This window comes from Corticium candelabrum, chromosome 16, assembly GCF_963422355.1.
Source record: "Corticium candelabrum chromosome 16, ooCorCand1.1, whole genome shotgun sequence".
NCBI classification, from domain to species: Eukaryota; Metazoa; Porifera; class Homoscleromorpha; order Homosclerophorida; family Plakinidae; genus Corticium; species Corticium candelabrum.
Genome location: NC_085100.1, coordinates 5530129 through 5548880, shown reverse-complemented (window position 1 = coordinate 5548880; position 18752 = coordinate 5530129). Strand labels below are relative to the sequence as shown.

Below are 18752 nucleotides of genomic sequence, written 5' to 3'. Positions count from 1 at the left end.
CTCTCTCACAAGACTGGAGAGCATCTCAATTAGCTCTTAAACCATTGGAGTTTAATCCAAATAAACTTGTAATCACTAGGCTAGTACCTGTCAGATTCTGATAGAGGAAAGCTACACGTGACTCAGTACAGAAATTCCAAAATACAGTGATGAACCAGTGAGGGAGGGTAAGGCTTGTTCTGCTTGCTACCAGTGAGGCACACAACTTGGAAGTTACGTGCAAGGTCCCAGATGTACTGAATAAATAAAAAGTTCCTTTGCAGAAGCTGCACATGATGTATGATCATGGTGTGTCCGCTTTTGAGACTGCATTCTTCTCTGCCCTCCCGTTGTTGAGCCCAAACCTCTCTGTCTGCTAGGATAGGTAACTTATTCTGTGACACCATCTGTCTTGGTTCATAACACTGTTTCTGACTTTTCTTGAATCTTGTGTCATGTCGAATTTAAGACAAATAAGTCCATTGAGGTTGAAGTTGGTAGAAGGAGTCGTCCCATGAGCAACGCTGATGGACCGAGTTTGCACCACGTAAGGGTTGCTGGATATGCTAATAATTTTATGACTGAATATCCTTTGAGCATTCAGGCAGCTTCTTCGTAGACTGCACCGTTTGCTCTGCCAGACCATTACTTTGAGGGTAAACTGGTCGACTGGCGATAAGTCGAAATCCGTATATATATATATATATATATATATATATATATATATATATATATATATATATATATATATATATATATATATATATATACGAGGTCCAATGCCCGGCTTCGCCCGGGTAATAGTTTAATCACACAAATTATTGATTTGCAGACACTGTTTGCTATTAATGACAGACAGACAGACAGGTCGCCTTTATATATAAGGTAGAGATTATAGCAGAAAGTATCTAAAATTGCGTTTGATGGTTGGAGAGGCAGAGGGGGTGTAGCCAGGTCACGTACAGTTTGTATAGAGAGATCTTCGTAGATTTCCAAACTCTCTGCTGTATAGTGTTGGCTAGCATCCCTGTGCAAAAAAAGTTCCAATCACAGCACAAACCAATTACTCTAACTTATGTCCTTGTCAGCGCAACCCAACCCAGTCCGTCTCTTCGGAGGCATTGAAAAAACAACGAAAAATGTGTATATATATATATATATATATATATATATATATATATATATATATATATATATATATATACACTAGGATCCATGGCCCGTCCTTTGTACAGGCAAGATACTGTATTGTAAAGATAGGGCTGTTGACACGTTACGTGCAATCTCTGTTGCGAGGTCCCGGGTGTTCTGAATGAATTCGAATCTTGCTCTTCGCGCTTGTTTCGATCGAAATCAGCACACTCTCCGTGTAGCGCTTGCTGCAGAAAACGTGTAGGTTAGATTTGGTGCAAATGCAATCAGAATTTGAAGAGAAACGAAAGCGCTAGAAGAGTAAGTTTGTCGGCAAGAGATATGTGATTGCTCGAAGCTTTGCGAAGGACGACGATGCATACAGTCTACACAGGACTGGTGTGGGCGTGTGTTCGAATGAACTGGAATGTGAAGCGTTTGCGTCATTGAGGAATTTTACGCGGGGGTAGACCCCTCGAGAGGGGACCCGGTGCATACTTTTTTTAATTTTTTTACGCAAACCTTCCGCTGTGTGTGCCGAGTGTGCGTGCCGATTTCGGTTGCGAACGGACAAAGGACGTGCCCACCAAACGCAAACACACGCGCGCGCGCGCACACACACACACACACACACACACACACAGACAGACAGACAATTTGAGCTTTATATATTAGATTCCTGTAGGAGTGTAGTCTTTGATGAACTTCGTTTGAGGTTGCACATAGGAAGGTCTGTGGTCATGAGGTTGAGTGGTATCTTGAATGTTGAATGTGCTGTCTTCCCATTTGATAGTAGCTGTGCCGTAATGCCACTACTGGCGACAGCAAGGGCGACTAATCCTCTTGATCTGAGGCGTGCCAGGGAAAGGTTAATCTGGTAGGTTTTACCTGTGCCACCTGGGGCATCAATAAAAATAATTCCTCCTTGCCCATGATCCACCATATCTGTATCCGATGTCCCGTGCAATGCTTACCCGGATAATCCGTTCCCCGTATATAATGAATGCCGACTCTCGCCGTTTCGACAGTCCCGTTGAAGTGAATAAAACTGTCGCGTATACACTTGCAATCGTATAGCACTCTCGAATATTGCGCTGTCCCGTTGAATGAAATAAAGTCACGTTCAGTTAGAGGAATCGTATAGCACTTCCGGATATTGAGCTGTTCGAAATGAAGTCACGTGCAGTTAGACGAATCCTGATATCAGAGCAGAACTGGAAGTCACATGCAGTACTCACCCGGATAATCCGTTCCCCGGCCTGTATCTAACAAAGTCACGACTCGTACCGACTCTCGTCATTTCGACAGTCCCGCTGAACGTCGTCTCTTCGAAGACGTTGCTGGCGTTTCGGGGAACAGGTGCATCAAACACGGCAGCTCTTCAACCCTCGTAGACTGGCAAACGACGGTGGGCGTATTTTTTCATGACCCGGATATCAGCAAAAATATCTTCCGTTTCCCAGCGTCGCCCGCAATAAACGACACGCTCAGCGCGTACCGTCCGACGTCGGGAACGGGCAGTCTAAATTCGGTGGAGATACGATGCGCCGTTCCGGAGATATTCGCGCGCGAGCGGCAGCGAGTGCGCTCGGCAGGAAATCGCGTCGTCGTGGGAGAAGTCAGTAAGACGACCACAGTCTCACTTTCAACCCGAATGAATTCGGCGTGCGCGAGCCAAATCTATATATAAAGGAGAGGTGTCTGTCTGTCTGTCTGTGTGTCCGTCTGTTGGAGCGTTTCTCAAAAACGGCGAGTCTGATCTCGTCGAATTTGGCTCGTGCACGCCGAGTTCATTCGCGTCGAAAGTGAGATTGTGTTCGTCTTCCTGACTTCTCTCACGACGACGCGATTTCTCGCCGATCGCACTCGCTTCCGCTCGCGCGCGAATATCTCTGGAACGACGCATCGTAGCTCCACCGAATTTAGACTGCCCGTTCCCGACGTTGGACGGTACGCGCTGAGCGTGTTGTTTATTACGGGCGACGCTGGGAAACGGAAGATATTTTTGCTGATATCCGGGTCTTGAAAAAATATGCCCACAGCCGTTTGCCAGTCTACGACCGTCGAAGGGCTGCCGTGTTTAATGCACCTGTTCCCCGAAACGCCAGCAACGTCTTCGAAGAGACGACGTTCAACGGGACTGTCGAAATGGCGAGAGTCGGCATTCGTTATATACGGGGAACGGATTATCCGGGTAAGTATTGCACGTGACTTGTACGTTACGGGATTCACGTTAAAATTATAGATGCCAGGTTCGATACACCTGTTCTCCGCAACGGGACTGTTGAAATGGCTTCAACGGGATCAATAATCCAATCAACGGGATTTTGAAACTGGACACGTGTCGAATAGATGCCAAGTTAGATACACCTGTTCCTCGCAACGGCAGCAACGTCCAAGTCGAAATGGCTTCAACCAATCCCTAATCCAATCAACGGGATTTTTGGAAACGGCAATTGAACGGGATATAACTATAAATGAGAATTCTGTCTGGTTGTTACTAAACGGTAAAAGCACTTACACCACGGCTAATTAGTGACAGTAAACGGTTCTCTATACAAACTGTACGTGACCTGGCTATACCCTTCTGCCTCTCCAACCATCAAACGCATTTCTAGATACTTTCTGCTATAATCTCTACCTATAAAGGCGATCTGTCTGTCTGTCTGTCTGTCTGTCCTGTCTGTCTGTCATTGATAGCAAACAGTGTCTGCAAATCAATAATTTGTGTGATTAAACTATTACCCGGGCGAAGCCAGCTCGTCTATTTAGATAAAGCAGAGGTGTCTGTCTGTCTGTCTGTCTGTGTGTCCATCCGTAAGAGCGTTTCTCAAAAACGGCGAGTCCGATCTCAGCCGAATTTGGCTCGCGCACGCCGAATTCATTCGGGTCGAAAGTGAGACTGTGGTCGTCTTCCTGACTTCTCCCACGACGACGTGATTTCCTGCTGCTCGCACTCGCTTTTACTCGCGCGCGAATATCTCCGGAACGGCGCATCGTATCTCCGCCGAATTTAGACTGTCCGTTCCCGACGTCGGACGGTAGGCGCCGATTGTGTCATTTCTTGCCGCCGAAGTCGGGAAAGGGAAAATATTTTTGCTCATATCCGGGTCTTGAAAAAACGCCCACAGTCGTTTGTCCGTCTACACCCGTCGAAAAGCTGCCGTGTTTGATACACGTGTTTCTCGCAACGCCAACAACGTCTTCGAGGTGACGACGTTCAGCGGGACTCGAAATGACGAGAGTCGGTACGAGCCGTGACTTCGTTAGATACGGGGAACGGATTATCCGGGTGAGTACTGTATGTAAATTCCAGTTTTGCTTTGATAGATTTCCGAACGGGATTCGTGTCGAATAGATGCCAGGTTCGATACACCTGTTCCTCGCAACGGCAACAACGTTTTCGAAGTGACGCGGCGTCCGAGTCGAAATGGCTTCAACCAATTACTACGTATCTCCACCGAATTTAGACTGCCCGTCCCTGACGTCGGACGGTAGTCGCCGATCGTGTCGTTTCTTGCCGAGACAAGCGCGAGAGCAAAATTCGAGTTTATTCAGCACATCAGGGACCTCGCAACTAAGATTGCACGTGACGTGTCCACAGACCTATCTTTACACTACAGTATCTTGCGAATTTAGACTGCCCGTTGCTGACGTCGGACAGTCGGCGCCGATTGTGTCGTTTCTTGCCGACGACGTCGAAAAGAGCAAGATCAGATGAGCCGTGACTTCGTCTAGATGTAGACGGGGAACCGATTACTAACTAACTGCACGTGACTTCATTTGTCTTCCTGACGACATTCAACGGGATATCGGACGGTATCTCCACCGAATTTAAACGGCCCGTTCCTGACATCGGACGATATGCACTCCCTGCAGCGGAGAGAAGTGACGATGTCTCTAGGGGATGGTTCAAACTGCCGATAATTACGTTATCTTAATAGCAAACAGAGTCTGCAAATCAATAATTTGTGTGATTAAACTATTACCCGGGCGAAGCGGGGCATTGGAGCTCGTATACATATAAAGCAGAGGTGTCTGTCTGTGTGTCCGTCTGTAAGAGCGTTTCTCAAAAACGGCGAGTCTGATCTCAGCCGAATTTGGCTCACGCACGTCGAATTCATTCGCGTCGAAAGTGAGACCGTGGTTGTCTTCCTGACTTCTCCCACGACGACGCGATCGCACTCGCTTCTGCTCGCGCGTGAATATCTCTGGAACGGCGCATCTTATCTCCACCAAATTTAGACTGCCCGTTCCCAACGTCGGACAGTACGCGCTGAGCGTGTCGTTTATTGCGGGCGACGCTGGGAAACGGAAGATATTTTGCTGATATCCGGGTCTTGAAAAAATACGCCCACAGTCGTTTGCCAGTCTACGAGGGTCGAAGAGCTGCCGTGTTTAATGCACCTGTTCCCCGAAACGCCAGCAACGTCTTCGAAGAGACGACGTTCAACGGGACTGTCGAATGGCGAGAGTCGACATTCGTTATATACGGGGAAAGGATTATCCGGGTAAGTATTGCACGTGACTTGCACGTTACGGGATTCACGTCGAAATTATAGATGCCAGGTTCGATACACCTGTTCCTCGCAACGGCAGCAACGTCCAAGTCGAACAGAAACTTGAAGGTCACGTGCAGTTACTCACCCATAGGATATATCCTATATATATTATATATTTAAATATGTATATACATGCAGTAGCTTGACATGCAGGCATGCATGATTTAGAGCACTGTTTGCTCTCCGTTTTCCATGTTTTCACACTCCCAGTGTAGCGCTCGGTGCAGGAAACGTGTAGGTTGGATTCAGTGCAAATGCAGTCACACGTCTCTTCAGTGAGTCTTCTCGGAGCCATTTCAACAGTCCCATTGGATGTTATAACTTCGAAGACGTTGCTGCCGTTGCAGGAAACAGGCGTATCGAATGTGGCAGGTATTCGGGGAGCGTACCCGGAAAAACCGATGGTAGGCGTATTTCTAAATACCCAGATATTCTACACAAGAATATCTTGTGGGTTTTTACGTCGCCGGTAATAAACGACACGCTCTGTGCATACCGTCCGAGGTCAGTTTATTTTTGGTGGAGGTCCGATGAGCCGTTGCAGAGTAATTCGCTTGCGAGTGGAGGCCGGTCCTCTTGGAATATTTTAAAATATACTCAGCACGTTTCCAATCTAGACGCACTGACCATTACGAAAGTGGACCTCTACGTCTTTGCTCTGGACGTAGTTTGATGTTATACAATGGGCGCGAGTAGAGGCTGGTCCTCCTGTAATCTACTCTCTGTACCGCTATAACTCCTGTGTCCTTCGTCGGTACGCGACGATCTTGGCATCATTCGAAAGCGCAAGAGCCCGGATTTCTTGTAGACGCTAAACATAGCATGAAACTAAGACACTCCCAGGGAGGATAAGGTTTTGCATATCAAAGACCATTAGTCTATTAGAACGTTATGGTTACGATATGATTTCCAGATAAGTTGTCACGTAAGCAGATGCCATGTCAATTACTTTATTACTATTAATTACTCTAGTGCAAAGCTTCGTGCGTTCAGCAACGCTTTGTCGTGTTCGTTTGGGCTTGGCTGGTCAATGCGACATCACTATCAACTTCCGTCACTTCGTAGTCGTCATCTATCTCATTTGTGATACTAGAGCTCTCCATGATGTCTTTCCTGCATCCCGTCTTTTTTCTAGAAATTCTTTTTCTTTGTCCTCGTGTTTTGCAGGTATTGTAAGTCACAGTAAAGCACCTGTGTCAGTAACAGTAAATCCGGAGTCACAGTAAACAAGCTATTGATGTCATAGGTCACAGGCAATTAGTTAAGTGTTTCTAAACCAACACAGGTGCTTCATTACATAGTTCCAGATTCACAGTGAACGCGAACAGAGAGTAGCTATACACGCACTTCAACAACCGCCGAAAAGCACGAACATGTAAAGAGAAATACATTCACCATGAACACTGATACATCACCCTCATACAAAATTGAAAACCAATAATCAATACTATTAGTGCAAGTCAACATATTGCTTCAAACCAACAGGTAGAACAAATTCATAACTAATACCATAATCTACAATTGCAGATGCTGCCAAAGATTGAAGGCAAAGTGCTTGATGAGAAATACTTCTAAATGCAACCACTATGTGTGATGACACCAAGTTTCCAACATCTCCTTCACTGTCTAGAAGAACAGAAAGAGCAGTGCGCTTCTCCTTGTCTCTGCAGCTTGTCATAGCTCCAAATGAGACTAGTTGACTCAAGATACAGTCAACTGTGTTTTCCAGGGTACCAGAAAATTGCAATGACTTAGCAAAACAGTGCAACGGAGTTTCCTTTGATAAGTTGATCACATTTGGATCAGCTCCACATTGCAGAAGAGATGAAACTACACCGAGATTAGGGAATTCACACAGTTTATAGTAGTTGCCCTCAGCCGTTGTGTTACTGCATGCCAGGTGAAGAAATGAATGGCCTTGCCTATCTCTAATGTCGGCCTCTACAAGACGCTTTATGAGAGCTGCCCTCTCACACCATTCACTACCCAGCTCATTACAATCAGTGTCTAACCACACACCCAAGAAATTTAGCAATATTGACATCATTTTTGATCGATGCTCAGTTTCAGGTTGAGACTGGATGACATCATCCAAACCCCATTTAAAAAAGACCTTCATACTGGGATGGTACTTGTGTGCAATCATATCTTTAAAAGTATTTGTGCAGTTGAGAAGTATTGCCCTCAAATCCGGATCACCAGGTTTCACAATTCTTTTGTGCATCTCCAAAGCATGAAGCCACAGATTCATAGTCCACTCATAGCAACGAGCTGAACTATAACGTAAACCACGGCGGCGAATGTAAAAGGCAGTAGAGCGCCTCTCTCCAATGATTCTTTCACGAGCAAGTAGGGAGTGCATTTCAAGAGAATGTCGGTCGCTCTGCAGTGCTACAAGATCACTGGGTGTCAGTGCCTCTTGCTTGTAATCATATGCCTTCATTGGAGCAAGAACTTGATCCAAAGTAAGTAGAAGATTGTGCTCACAGCGAATTGCCATGGCTCGCTGCCACATCTGCATAGCCGATGAGACTAAATTACTCTTGTCAAACAACACAGAGCCACACAGTTCAAGAATTTCAGCTCTTTCCCTAATTGGTGTTTCTGGTTTGTGCACAATGTATTCCACCATCGACTCGTGGCCAGCTGTAGCAGCAAGAAAGCCAACAGTCCAACCATCATGTGTTAGCTCAGGCCTGGCACCAGCTCGTTCAAGACATTTCAGAATTTCAGTAGTGCCCCGTTCGGCCGATGCCACAATGTGCAATACGGAATACCTAAACACAAAAATGTCAGCAATGAAAAACTCCACCATATCATCTGTGCACTAAGCTCGCATTAGCAATCCATGTTCATAAGCATTCAGTTTCAACTGATTGTCAAGTGCTATTTATGCATGTTCTTGTTCAGAACCATGCACTCACTACACCCAAAGTCTATTTTAAAGTTTCTAACAAGGCAAACCCCACAGACTTCTCACATGTTCTGTTTTTTCTTTCTTGCTCACAATAATTTTAGTAAAACAAGGAAATAGCTTAGGATGCAACATGTTCTAAGACAAACAGTTTTCATTATAGTATAGCCACATAAATCACATACTCATCCACCACAGAAATTCAGCTACTGGTATTCAACATTCTCTCTCTAAGTTCAATTACAGTAAATAAAAAATTGTAATTCACAACTTTGCCTTGTAATTTTGAGTATTTCATTAGGTAATATTTTGCTTAGGTAAACGAGCAGTTTAGATTGCGATGCTTACTGCTACTCTAACTTCTGTAAAGCAGCATTTCTAAACATGTGATAGGAAACCAAAGTTCTCTTGTGCTTTAGAAGCATGATTTCACCTCTGTACGGCTGTTCCACACAATACACACACAAATGTTAAGCCCTTCAGGTTATTCGACGTTGACCATAAAGGTCAGTTTGAAGATGGTTCCGTCTACCTCTAGAGACAGGGCCTTCATGCGTTACGTGGAGGCTTAGGGCCAGTACTGACAATCCACCTGAAATTTGGCAGAGTCATCCAGGGGCACTGACTATGGCGCAGACCTGGGACTGTACACCAAGGCCCACACGTACCCGTTTGATGCATGATGTTGCTGCATGGTGTTACTGCCCAGCCAGAGATACTGTCCACCCCAGTAAATGACTTGGTACTTATTTATACTCCTGAGTCAAGAGAGGCAATTGCAAGTGAGTTCCTTGCCTAAGGGATTACGCCTGTGCCCATTCCAAACTTGAAAATGCGATCCAAGGTCCTGGATGTTTCCCTTCTCCAAGTGCACTCTCACAAATTGAGCTACAGATGCTACCCACATGCATGTGCACACACACATGCGCGCGCGCGCGTGTGTGTGTGCATGTGCGTGTACATGTGAGTGGTCAAAAGCAAATTTGCAGCTGAATGGTAAGTACAACACTTTCAAAGTGCCTGGACTCCCCAATTCTAACAAGTGTTCATCAGATGTGTATGCAAAGACATTTCAAAGTCCAAATGCTGTCATCATCAATACCATTTTAGAGTAACCAATGCAGAAAAAGGGGGACCACATAGAGAGTATGACAATGAAATCAGTCTTAAAATGGCAAGGTATGGTAATGAGCACGAAGCAACTACAGCAATGATTTTATATACCACTGTCAATTACATACAGTCACATTAATTTCACTGTTATTTCAATTTTTCGATTTCAAATGTTAATTGACTAAGCCATTGGCCAGAGGTAGAAACCATTTGGTTGCCAACATGGCAATTCTATTGGCCAGCTCTACCTACAACATCATTTTCTAGCTAGTACTGCATAAACTTGATCAAGACAATTAATTGATCCTACAACCCACAAATAGACAACAGCCTACTACACGTAGTGCTTCAACCATACGCTATTACAGGGCAGAATATAACAATATTTGAGCATTGGATATTGTCCAACTAAAGAAAGGACATGCAGACAACGTCCGTTCCAATCAGTGAAGTTATGAAATAATACTCCTACGAATAAGCCTAACTGCCACACCCAGCACAATTGCAGAGACTAGGTAAAGGTGAGGCATTATGGTGATGTCCAACTCAAGCACTGTAGAATACTGTATAACATGTTATTTTCAGTGTTAGGGGCTGTCCGTAGTTATTGCAAATAAGACGTACATGTCAAGGTCTCGTCTGCAGTCAATTATCGTTTCTCCAACCGGTCATTGTATAAGGAGTACTCGCAAAGCACCTGTCAAGTTGCCTATAACGCCATTTTTACTTCCGGTTTAAAGAACAAAACGGTCATTTACCCGCACTCCCCAAATGAAAAGTTTTCGTTTTTTTGTAAAACGTCTTTAAATATGATCGCCCCTTATTATATTTTTTGGGTAAATTTGGTATGAATTTCTTTCCCTAAATTAAAATAACACCTAAAATTTTCAAAGTACTGTACTCCCATGTGTAGAAAGCGCCAAAAGAATGGAAGTAACCTGGATACTTCACAAACTCCTCAAATTTTGTGCGTATTGATGAGAGCTGCTTGCTTGAAGAAACGAGTTTGACTCACAAATGCAAGAGCTAAGGTGCACTATGTTCATGACACCATATGTAGTGGGCAAGCGGGACACTGTACTAGAGCTCACGCAACGCCCAAAGTCTCTTCTACTTCTGCCACACCAAACTTGTGCCTCTTCTTACCGGTTACACCAAAGGTATCTGCTTCTGAAATACCAAAATTTAAAACACCAAGAAGAACACATTATACAGTAGCAGAAAACGCACAGAACATCATACATACTTCGTGCTTGTGTAAGAGAGCATGAAGAACCAGCAGAATAAACAGTGACGAAGAAGAGGATGTACAAATACCCCACATGGAGCAAAGTGCCAGTAGCTTAGCAAACACCAACTGAATACCCTATCTGCAAGTGCCATGTTTATAGCAACTCGATCATATTAGATATTGTATATGGTCAGCAGGTCACTATGACAAACTTTACTTAGCTACACAAACACAAGCAAAGCAAAATTGTTCGAGATTCTAACATATTGAAGTAGCCCTGTGCTGTAACAAGAAAAGAGAATAGGTGTTACTACAAATCTGAGAATGTTTTCATTGGAAGCTAAATGTTTAATATCTTATATAAATAAATGCACCTAATTGACCTACAAAATTTTTTGGTGCAGTTTACTGTTGACTCTAAACTACAGTTACTCAAAAACACACCCAAGGCTGAGGTTCATGGTTTGTGACCAACTACAGTATTGTTCTATTCCCTGAACTGACAAGTTCACAGTTTGTAACAGTAAGCATTGGTTACAATTTAGAGAGGAATTTTCATTGAATGAGCCAAATCCACAAACTTACACACCGCTCTAGTTGAAGAATACAACACCAAACACAGTAAACTCCAATATTACTAGTCCAGACATGATGGAACATGACATTAATTTTAGGGTCATAGTAGCAATGCCATGCATTTCTATAAACCACAGTGGTATGTTGTAATCCACATACAGTCAGGTGTCATTTATTCAAGGTTCACTTAACCACAGCTGGTTATCGACAGGTCAAGCTTGCCAGGAGGGTGATGATATGACAGATAATATGACAGATGATATGACGGATGATATGACAGATAACGCATCCTGCATATTATATAAATTTACAATCAATAATGAAAAGTACAATTTTTATATCTAGATCAATAAGACATTTGGTTCGTTTAAATCCACATCTACATTCAGTATACCTAATGTGGAAAAATGCCGTAAAATATGAACAATAGTTGAGTTCGTAACAGTTTCAGTTATCCAACATATTCACTTATCCAACAAGGGTCCAGTCCCAAGGGGGTCGGATGAGTAACACGCGACTGTACTGGTATAAGATGAAATAGTGGCGGGAAACTTATTTGGTGGATTAGCAGATTTTTCAGCGAGTGCCAATATAAAATCTGCCATTAATTTGGTCACTGGGATAAGTGACATCATCACTCATGTGAATCAGGTATCTAAGGCGATGTCGCAGTACGTCACGCGAATGAAGTCACAAGATGGTAACCCCTGCATGCCATCTGTTGTGCTTATACCCTGCTAGCAGGGAGGCTACATATAAGAATGAGGCCATGAAGCTTTAGATGAAGCAGGATGAGTCATGTGCGGGTTACGTTCCTTGCGCTGTTAAAGACCAGTAAGTTAAGGAAATTTCATGGCCACAAATTGTAACCTCCGCTGTATCATACATATGGCAAGTATGATACAACTGAAGGAAAGATACACGTAGTTGTAGACATTGAAAACAGACTCAAAACTGATAGATGTTTTAAAAGTTATTTCAAAGTGCATGTATGACATGAATGCAGAAGTCAACGCAATGTGGCACATTTCTGGAAGGGACTAGACAACTGCGTCATGTGGTAGATTTGTTAAAAGGTGTGTAAAGTTGTGTCCAATTGACTTGAAACACATCATATTCTGCTCTGATATTTACAAGGTGTCCAGATTAATTAAATTAAGCCCTACAGAAGACACTCAATCACTTAGCTAACGCCAAAAGTTCATTCATTGAGACTTTCAAGAAGAGGAAAGAGTGCACACTGGCACATCAGTTCATAAATGGTCGACTAACACCACATCATAGAGAATCAATCTTCCTCACAGTTCAGCTTGCACAGCCTTTGTTCATTCAGTACTACTACCAGATTTGGACTACTGTTCTACTTCTTGGTCAAATGATTCCGCTGGTGTTCAGATGAGATTAACAAAAACTTAAAAACGGTGCTTCCAACTTCTATCTCAAAAACATTGGTATAACTCCACTGGTGATATCAAACAACTATACTCAGAATGGAAGCTCAGACCAGTGACTTATCGACTTGGGCTTATGGCATTCCATGGTATACATGGTATTCCGCCACCTCAGAAGTGTGTCAGGTTTGACTCTATTGATAAAGCCAGACACCATACACGGCTGTCGAACTCTGGTATAATAATGGGACACCCTCGCACAAAATGCCCTCAAGAGCACATCTCTTTACAGGGCTCAGAAACTTTGATTCTCTTTGTCAAGTCACTTATGCTTGGCTTCAAATCACTTTTCTTTCAAACATCTACTATGCTACTATCTTTCAACTAAATGCTAATAATTTTATAACTGTACAATTATATTTTATACAGGCTTTAGTTATCTAGATTAGTCTTTTGTGTACTTGTATATACACTCATGCAGTACCTGGACGATCGGCCATTTAACTGACTGAAGGTTTTCCGTTGTAAAACAAACATCATCATCATCATCATCACATTCTCATGACTTCGGGAGCCCTACATCACATTATGTATTAACAACTAGACCTCATAACTTATTACACTAAACTTGTCCTGTTATTTGTTTATTCCTCATTTGGCAGTGGTTCTGGCCGTGATGTACTGAAGAGTCTTCTAGTGGCACTCTCCTTTCAATGGAAATGCTCTCCATACATGCATGTTATGGGCAACATTGTCTCTGTCATAGTGCAGCCATGGGAACTCATTTGGCCACCTAATTCGCAACTTGCTTGAAGCCTTAACCATGACTGTCATAAGAGGCTGATTCATTAATGATTTAGGAAATGAACCAGAACTGGCAGTGCTCAGCTTCAGGTAGCACTAGACTAGACCTGAGTCTCCTGACAATTAATTAAAAAGGAACTTGCACCAAATACTGAAACTTGCTGAATAGAAGGGCCCAATATTCTCCAGCATGAAGCTTATGGTTCAACCTGCCACGGTAACAGACGAGCCAGAGCTCGGACAATTCCCAGTATGTAGTGGCTAACTTACTCTCTATCCTCGTTTAAAGTAAATGCTTCAGCTTCAGCCGTGCCAGGTGCTGCTAACACCTAAAATGTGGCAAATCATGATCTATCATGTACTAGTTGTACCGTAGGTGCCTTGCATTCGTAAGTAACACGTCCAACGGAGCTTTCAGACTGTCTACTGAAACGCCGAGTCCTAGCTAGACAATACGTATTTGTTGAAACCCTAGCTGTCATGGAAGTAAACATGCAAACTTCCTAGTACTTTAGATTACGTCTATAGGCCTGGTATAGGTAGTCATCGTTTTGCGATCGTGATCAAGAAAATTAAAATGTACAGTCTAGGTATGCACTCAGTTCCGTTGTAACGACAGTGATATGGTATCTACTGACATAGAAATTGATATCGGCAAACATTGACTATCAACAGTGTTAGATGCAGCACAGTGTAGTAAAGGATTGATTGTACGAGACATGTGAATAGTTGACTGTAGGTGGCATTCAACTTCTGAAGGTGTTCCTCGGTTGTCAAGTACACACAATCCCTAGCTACAATACAAAAGGATGGGGTGACGGAAGTTCATGAAGCTTTTTCGTCGCTGTTTGTTCACTTAGACAAATCGTTCTTAGACTCATTCGTAGTCGGACACGGAAACAATTTTTTACGGTAGATCCTATCATGAAACATGGTTGTGAGGGAGAAATTTGAACACACACACACACACACACACACACACACACACACACACACACACACACACACACACACACACACACACACCAAAAGCTCGATGGGGAGCCATATAGGACCACGACCATTTCTGTTGTGCAACCCGGATTAGAAGACTCGCTACGTTTGGCAATAAAAAGGAGGTTCCTCTTTTCGGAACATCACAGATGCATTGATAGTTCACTACTTTGGTACACCAGGAACAGGTAAATTTGATCCATAGAAAGACCACAGCAGTGTGGAAAATAGGGAATTATTTTGGCTCGGACAGGTAAGACACTCTTGTATAGAGTTACATGTCTAATTAAGAGCCTCCCTACTGCAGCCATTAGCATGTAATTTTGATAACCAACTTCCAAGGGAGAAATGGTGTTAAAGGCAGCTGAAGTTTCTCTGGATAAGGCACCTAAGTTCATGAAATTTAACAGTTACACCATTGGAAAGGCCATTACATACTAAGAGACAAGGTCTACACTATCATATATGCGTAGAACTGGATGTTTTGTCCAAACATGTCCCAACACTGGTGCAGTATTTGGTCAGACAAACAACACAATTGGTGGAACATTGTCCAGTGTCCTACCTTTATTTTCCACACTGCCACAGCTACTCTAGTTTGTAGTTTTACTTCAGAATTCACTGGTCTTGTCAGCACTAAACTAAACTAAACTGCTAGGAGCTGTCAGATGCTAGTCACGCCCCTAGCTAACAGCTGGGCTCCGGGCTCCTGTGCGCTACTCAGGAGAACTCTGGGCCTGCAGTAGCAATCCCCTAGAGCCAGGCCAGGTACTCACAGGAGCACCAGCTTGTGAAGCCAACTGAAGGGTGAGCATCCAAAGTCTTACCTGGACCTCAGTGACTAATGCCATGTCACAGCCAATAGTCACTTTGCCCTCAGTCAAAGGCCAGGTACTCATGTATACTCCTGAGTCGAGAGAGGTAATTGTGTATGAGTTTCTTGTGCAAGGAAATTATGCCATACCTCGCCATTACGGTGACTTGAACTTGCAACCCTGCAAGTTCCTGGATGTAAGCACTCTATTGGATGACTCTCAAAGCATCATGAGGCTCCACCTCTCTTTCTCTGGTAGCTGGTAACGAGAATTCGGCCATCGGGCGTCCGTCCTGTACATGGTGTTTAGTCCTTTGCTTTAAGGGTTTAGCACATAGAAACAATGCCTATAGTTTACATTAGCACGTGGATGTTTCCCCAACAACAACCAGGAGCGAGGGTGTGTAGCTGTACCTGACTTCTAACATTTTGCATGGTGGTTCTGCAGTCCGCCAGCTTGAATTTTCGGTGCGCGTGGCTGAGCGGTCGAGTTGTTGTTGCAAAGATCACTAGTGTCGTCTTCAACAGAAATTTGGCGCTTGACGAGAATTTGCAAAGGAGAGCGTGTATTGTCCATGACAGCGTCTTTGTCAGACGAAGCGGGTCAGCTGACCTGTAAGTACGCTAGTGCGTCTCTATTCATCTTTGTTTTACAGTATCCAAAGTCAGAGCAAACAGACGCCTAATAATCTACATGTGCACGTGCATGTTTTCCCACACTGATGTTTTATTTTGGCTCTGGGGTCACCTCATTACAACAACCAAAATTGCGGTTAGACGCATAGTTACGACCTCAAAAGCTGCACAAACAATCAGCTGCACAAAGAACCGACGAGCGAAGGTTGTAACATTATCCATGACAGTTAGCATTGGTCACTGCACTACCTACATACAGGAAATTTCGAAGTCGTGTCCTTGCTCACCTCTATAGAAACATGCTATACAGTGAAGAAATTGTAGCTACTATCTATCTAGGTTTTAGTAGCATCCGACTATGCGCATGTAACGTGCCATCCTATACTTCACAGAGTGCTAAATGCGCCCGCTGTAGTCGAAGTGAGTCACCACACCGGCCCGCTTTTGCTTGCGTGCGTGCGTCCATGTGTCACAGAAGGTCCAACTTCATCGCGGAAGTGGCGTACACTGATAGTGCCACCGTCTAGATTGCCACCGCCCATAGGACGGGGTAGTAATAGTGTACATTATTACCATAGCCGTTGTACACACCTACTATAGTAGCAGCCAGTCACCTGACCTACCTCCAGCTTGACCTGTGACCATTTCAATAATGCTACTTATCTATTACCCACATCGTACAATTCTGTCATACCATTTTGTCATAACGCGACTAATTTACCTTCAAGGTGCGTACCGGCCGAGGGTTTGCACTTCTAGTGCTTCTTTTGTTTCCTACCTGTTCCAGTCTTTTTACAGCACTACACGTCAAAGCGGAAGTAGATGTGATATATCCTCGAAGTTCCAGACCAACGCTCATGAGAAGTAATAGAGAATGCCTCCAGCGGTTTCCTCTCATCACTATGTAGCTGCACCAACGACACAGTGAAGGTGAATGTTCAAGTGTCGTCTCCAATCAAGCGATTTGATGTAGAGTCGCGTTGCGCTAATCAAGATTTTTCTAATACAAAACGATCCAAGTCGTCCTCCAGTGACATCACGTCGCTTTGGCTAGCGACTAGGGTACTGTTGAACTTGAAAGCAAGGCTATTTTTCAAGAGCAACTTGTTTTTACATGCAAGTTCCCCTTTTCAGTGCTTAAAGGAACAGGGGTCGAAACTTTTGCAGACAAGTACTCAACCAATCTCCCGCAATTAAATCCTTATTTCACTCATGGTTGCTTTCAAGGTGGCTGCTTGGATAGAAGTGAAGTAGGGATTAATTGTGGGAGGTTGGTTTCAGGTGTAAAGTATGAGTACTGTATACTTGTCTGCGAAAGTTTGACCCCTATTTCTTCAAGCGCTAGCATAAAGTACGCAGTCATCCCTACTTTGCTTTTTATTTATTACAAAACTATATTTGTGTTCTTGTTGATACTACGTTTACACTGGACGTAAACAACAAAAAGTACTTACCCCTCCTTGGTTTTCTTGTTACTGTCTGCTCCATGGTCTAACAAAAATTTGACGAGCGGCAGATGACCTCGTCCAGCAGCCACCATAAGAGGGGTTTGACCGCAGTTGTTTGGCGCATCAATATTCGCCTTCTGTTGCAGCAAATACCGTACAACCTCCAGGTGACCGTCAAAGCACGCTCCTCTAAGAGGTGTAGATTCCGTTGCCGTCGCGTGATTGATACGAGCGCCAGCCTCGACCAGAAACTGAACCACCGGCAAATGACCCGCCGTGGCTGCAGTCCATAAAGGTGGTGCTCCTTGAATATCTTCGACATCACCGCTAAACCTCACCGTGCCCGTCGCTTCTACATCGACACCACAGCTTTTCACAAGAAACTCAACAACTTTCAAGTGATTGCTTTTAGCGCTGGAGACGAGTGGAGTGCACGTACGGCCGTCGGCGTCCTTTCTTGGACCGAACATGGTACAAAATACATCAGGAGGAAATTTCCTTCGACACTGACGGACTAGCTCTTCCAAAATAGCAATATTTCCTGTTTCTGCGGCTTCGCATACAAGCCTCGCCTGCTCGTCGACGTCAGTCATGTGTTGTTGCTCGCATAAGAAAAACGAAGTGAGGTCGACATCTTGATAGGATACGGGTCTTTAATTGCTATCCCGTATTTGAACTTTCAAATATTTTTTATTAATTTCTCATAAAAATAACCTAAAGTAATTAACTAACGTACCTGCAAAATAGAAAAATACAGAAAAAAACGACTGCCCCAGGGGAGGCTCGAACTCCCGACCTTTGCGTATGGCAGGGTCCTGCACAGCGGTGCTGCCTATAAGCACAACGCGCTAACCGACTACGCCACTGGGGCTGCAGCAGAAAATGACCGGTACAGACGAATATAACTTCACGTACAGAATGCATCGAGGCTGACGTCACTAAAAATGTTTTATAACTTTGTAGTACGCGTTGAAATGATGATGATGATGATGGTGATGATGATGATGATGATGATGATGATGATGATGATGATGATGATGATGATGATGATGATGATGATGATGATGATGATTGTAGTAACTAACGCCGAACTAATCATGATTAGGCCCAGCGTAAACACACTCTCAGTTACTAAGACAACTTTTGCAGCCACACCATGT

The 18752-nt window shown here is 43.9% G+C and overlaps 1 protein-coding gene and 1 non-coding gene across 2 annotated transcripts; both read right to left on the bottom strand.

The window, feature by feature from the left end:
* Window positions 1-7041: 7041 nt before the first annotated feature.
* LOC134192435 (protein fem-1 homolog C-like) lies at window positions 7042-18225 on the bottom strand. The gene is made up of 2 exons (XM_062661173.1): window positions 17599-18225; window positions 7042-8449 (listed from the first exon to the last, which is right to left on the bottom strand). Exons 1-2 carry the CDS (start codon window positions 18183-18185, stop codon window positions 7123-7125), a joined length of 1914 nt encoding a protein of 637 aa, XP_062517157.1. The 5' UTR covers window positions 18186-18225; the 3' UTR covers window positions 7042-7122.
* A 135-nt stretch (window positions 18226-18360) lies between these two features.
* Window positions 18361-18463, bottom strand: Trnai-uau (transfer RNA isoleucine (anticodon UAU)). Its single transcript has 2 exons — window positions 18426-18463; window positions 18361-18396 (listed from the first exon to the last, which is right to left on the bottom strand). It is a non-coding gene; the product is annotated as a tRNA-Ile (tRNA).
* Window positions 18464-18752: the final 289 nt, after the last annotated feature.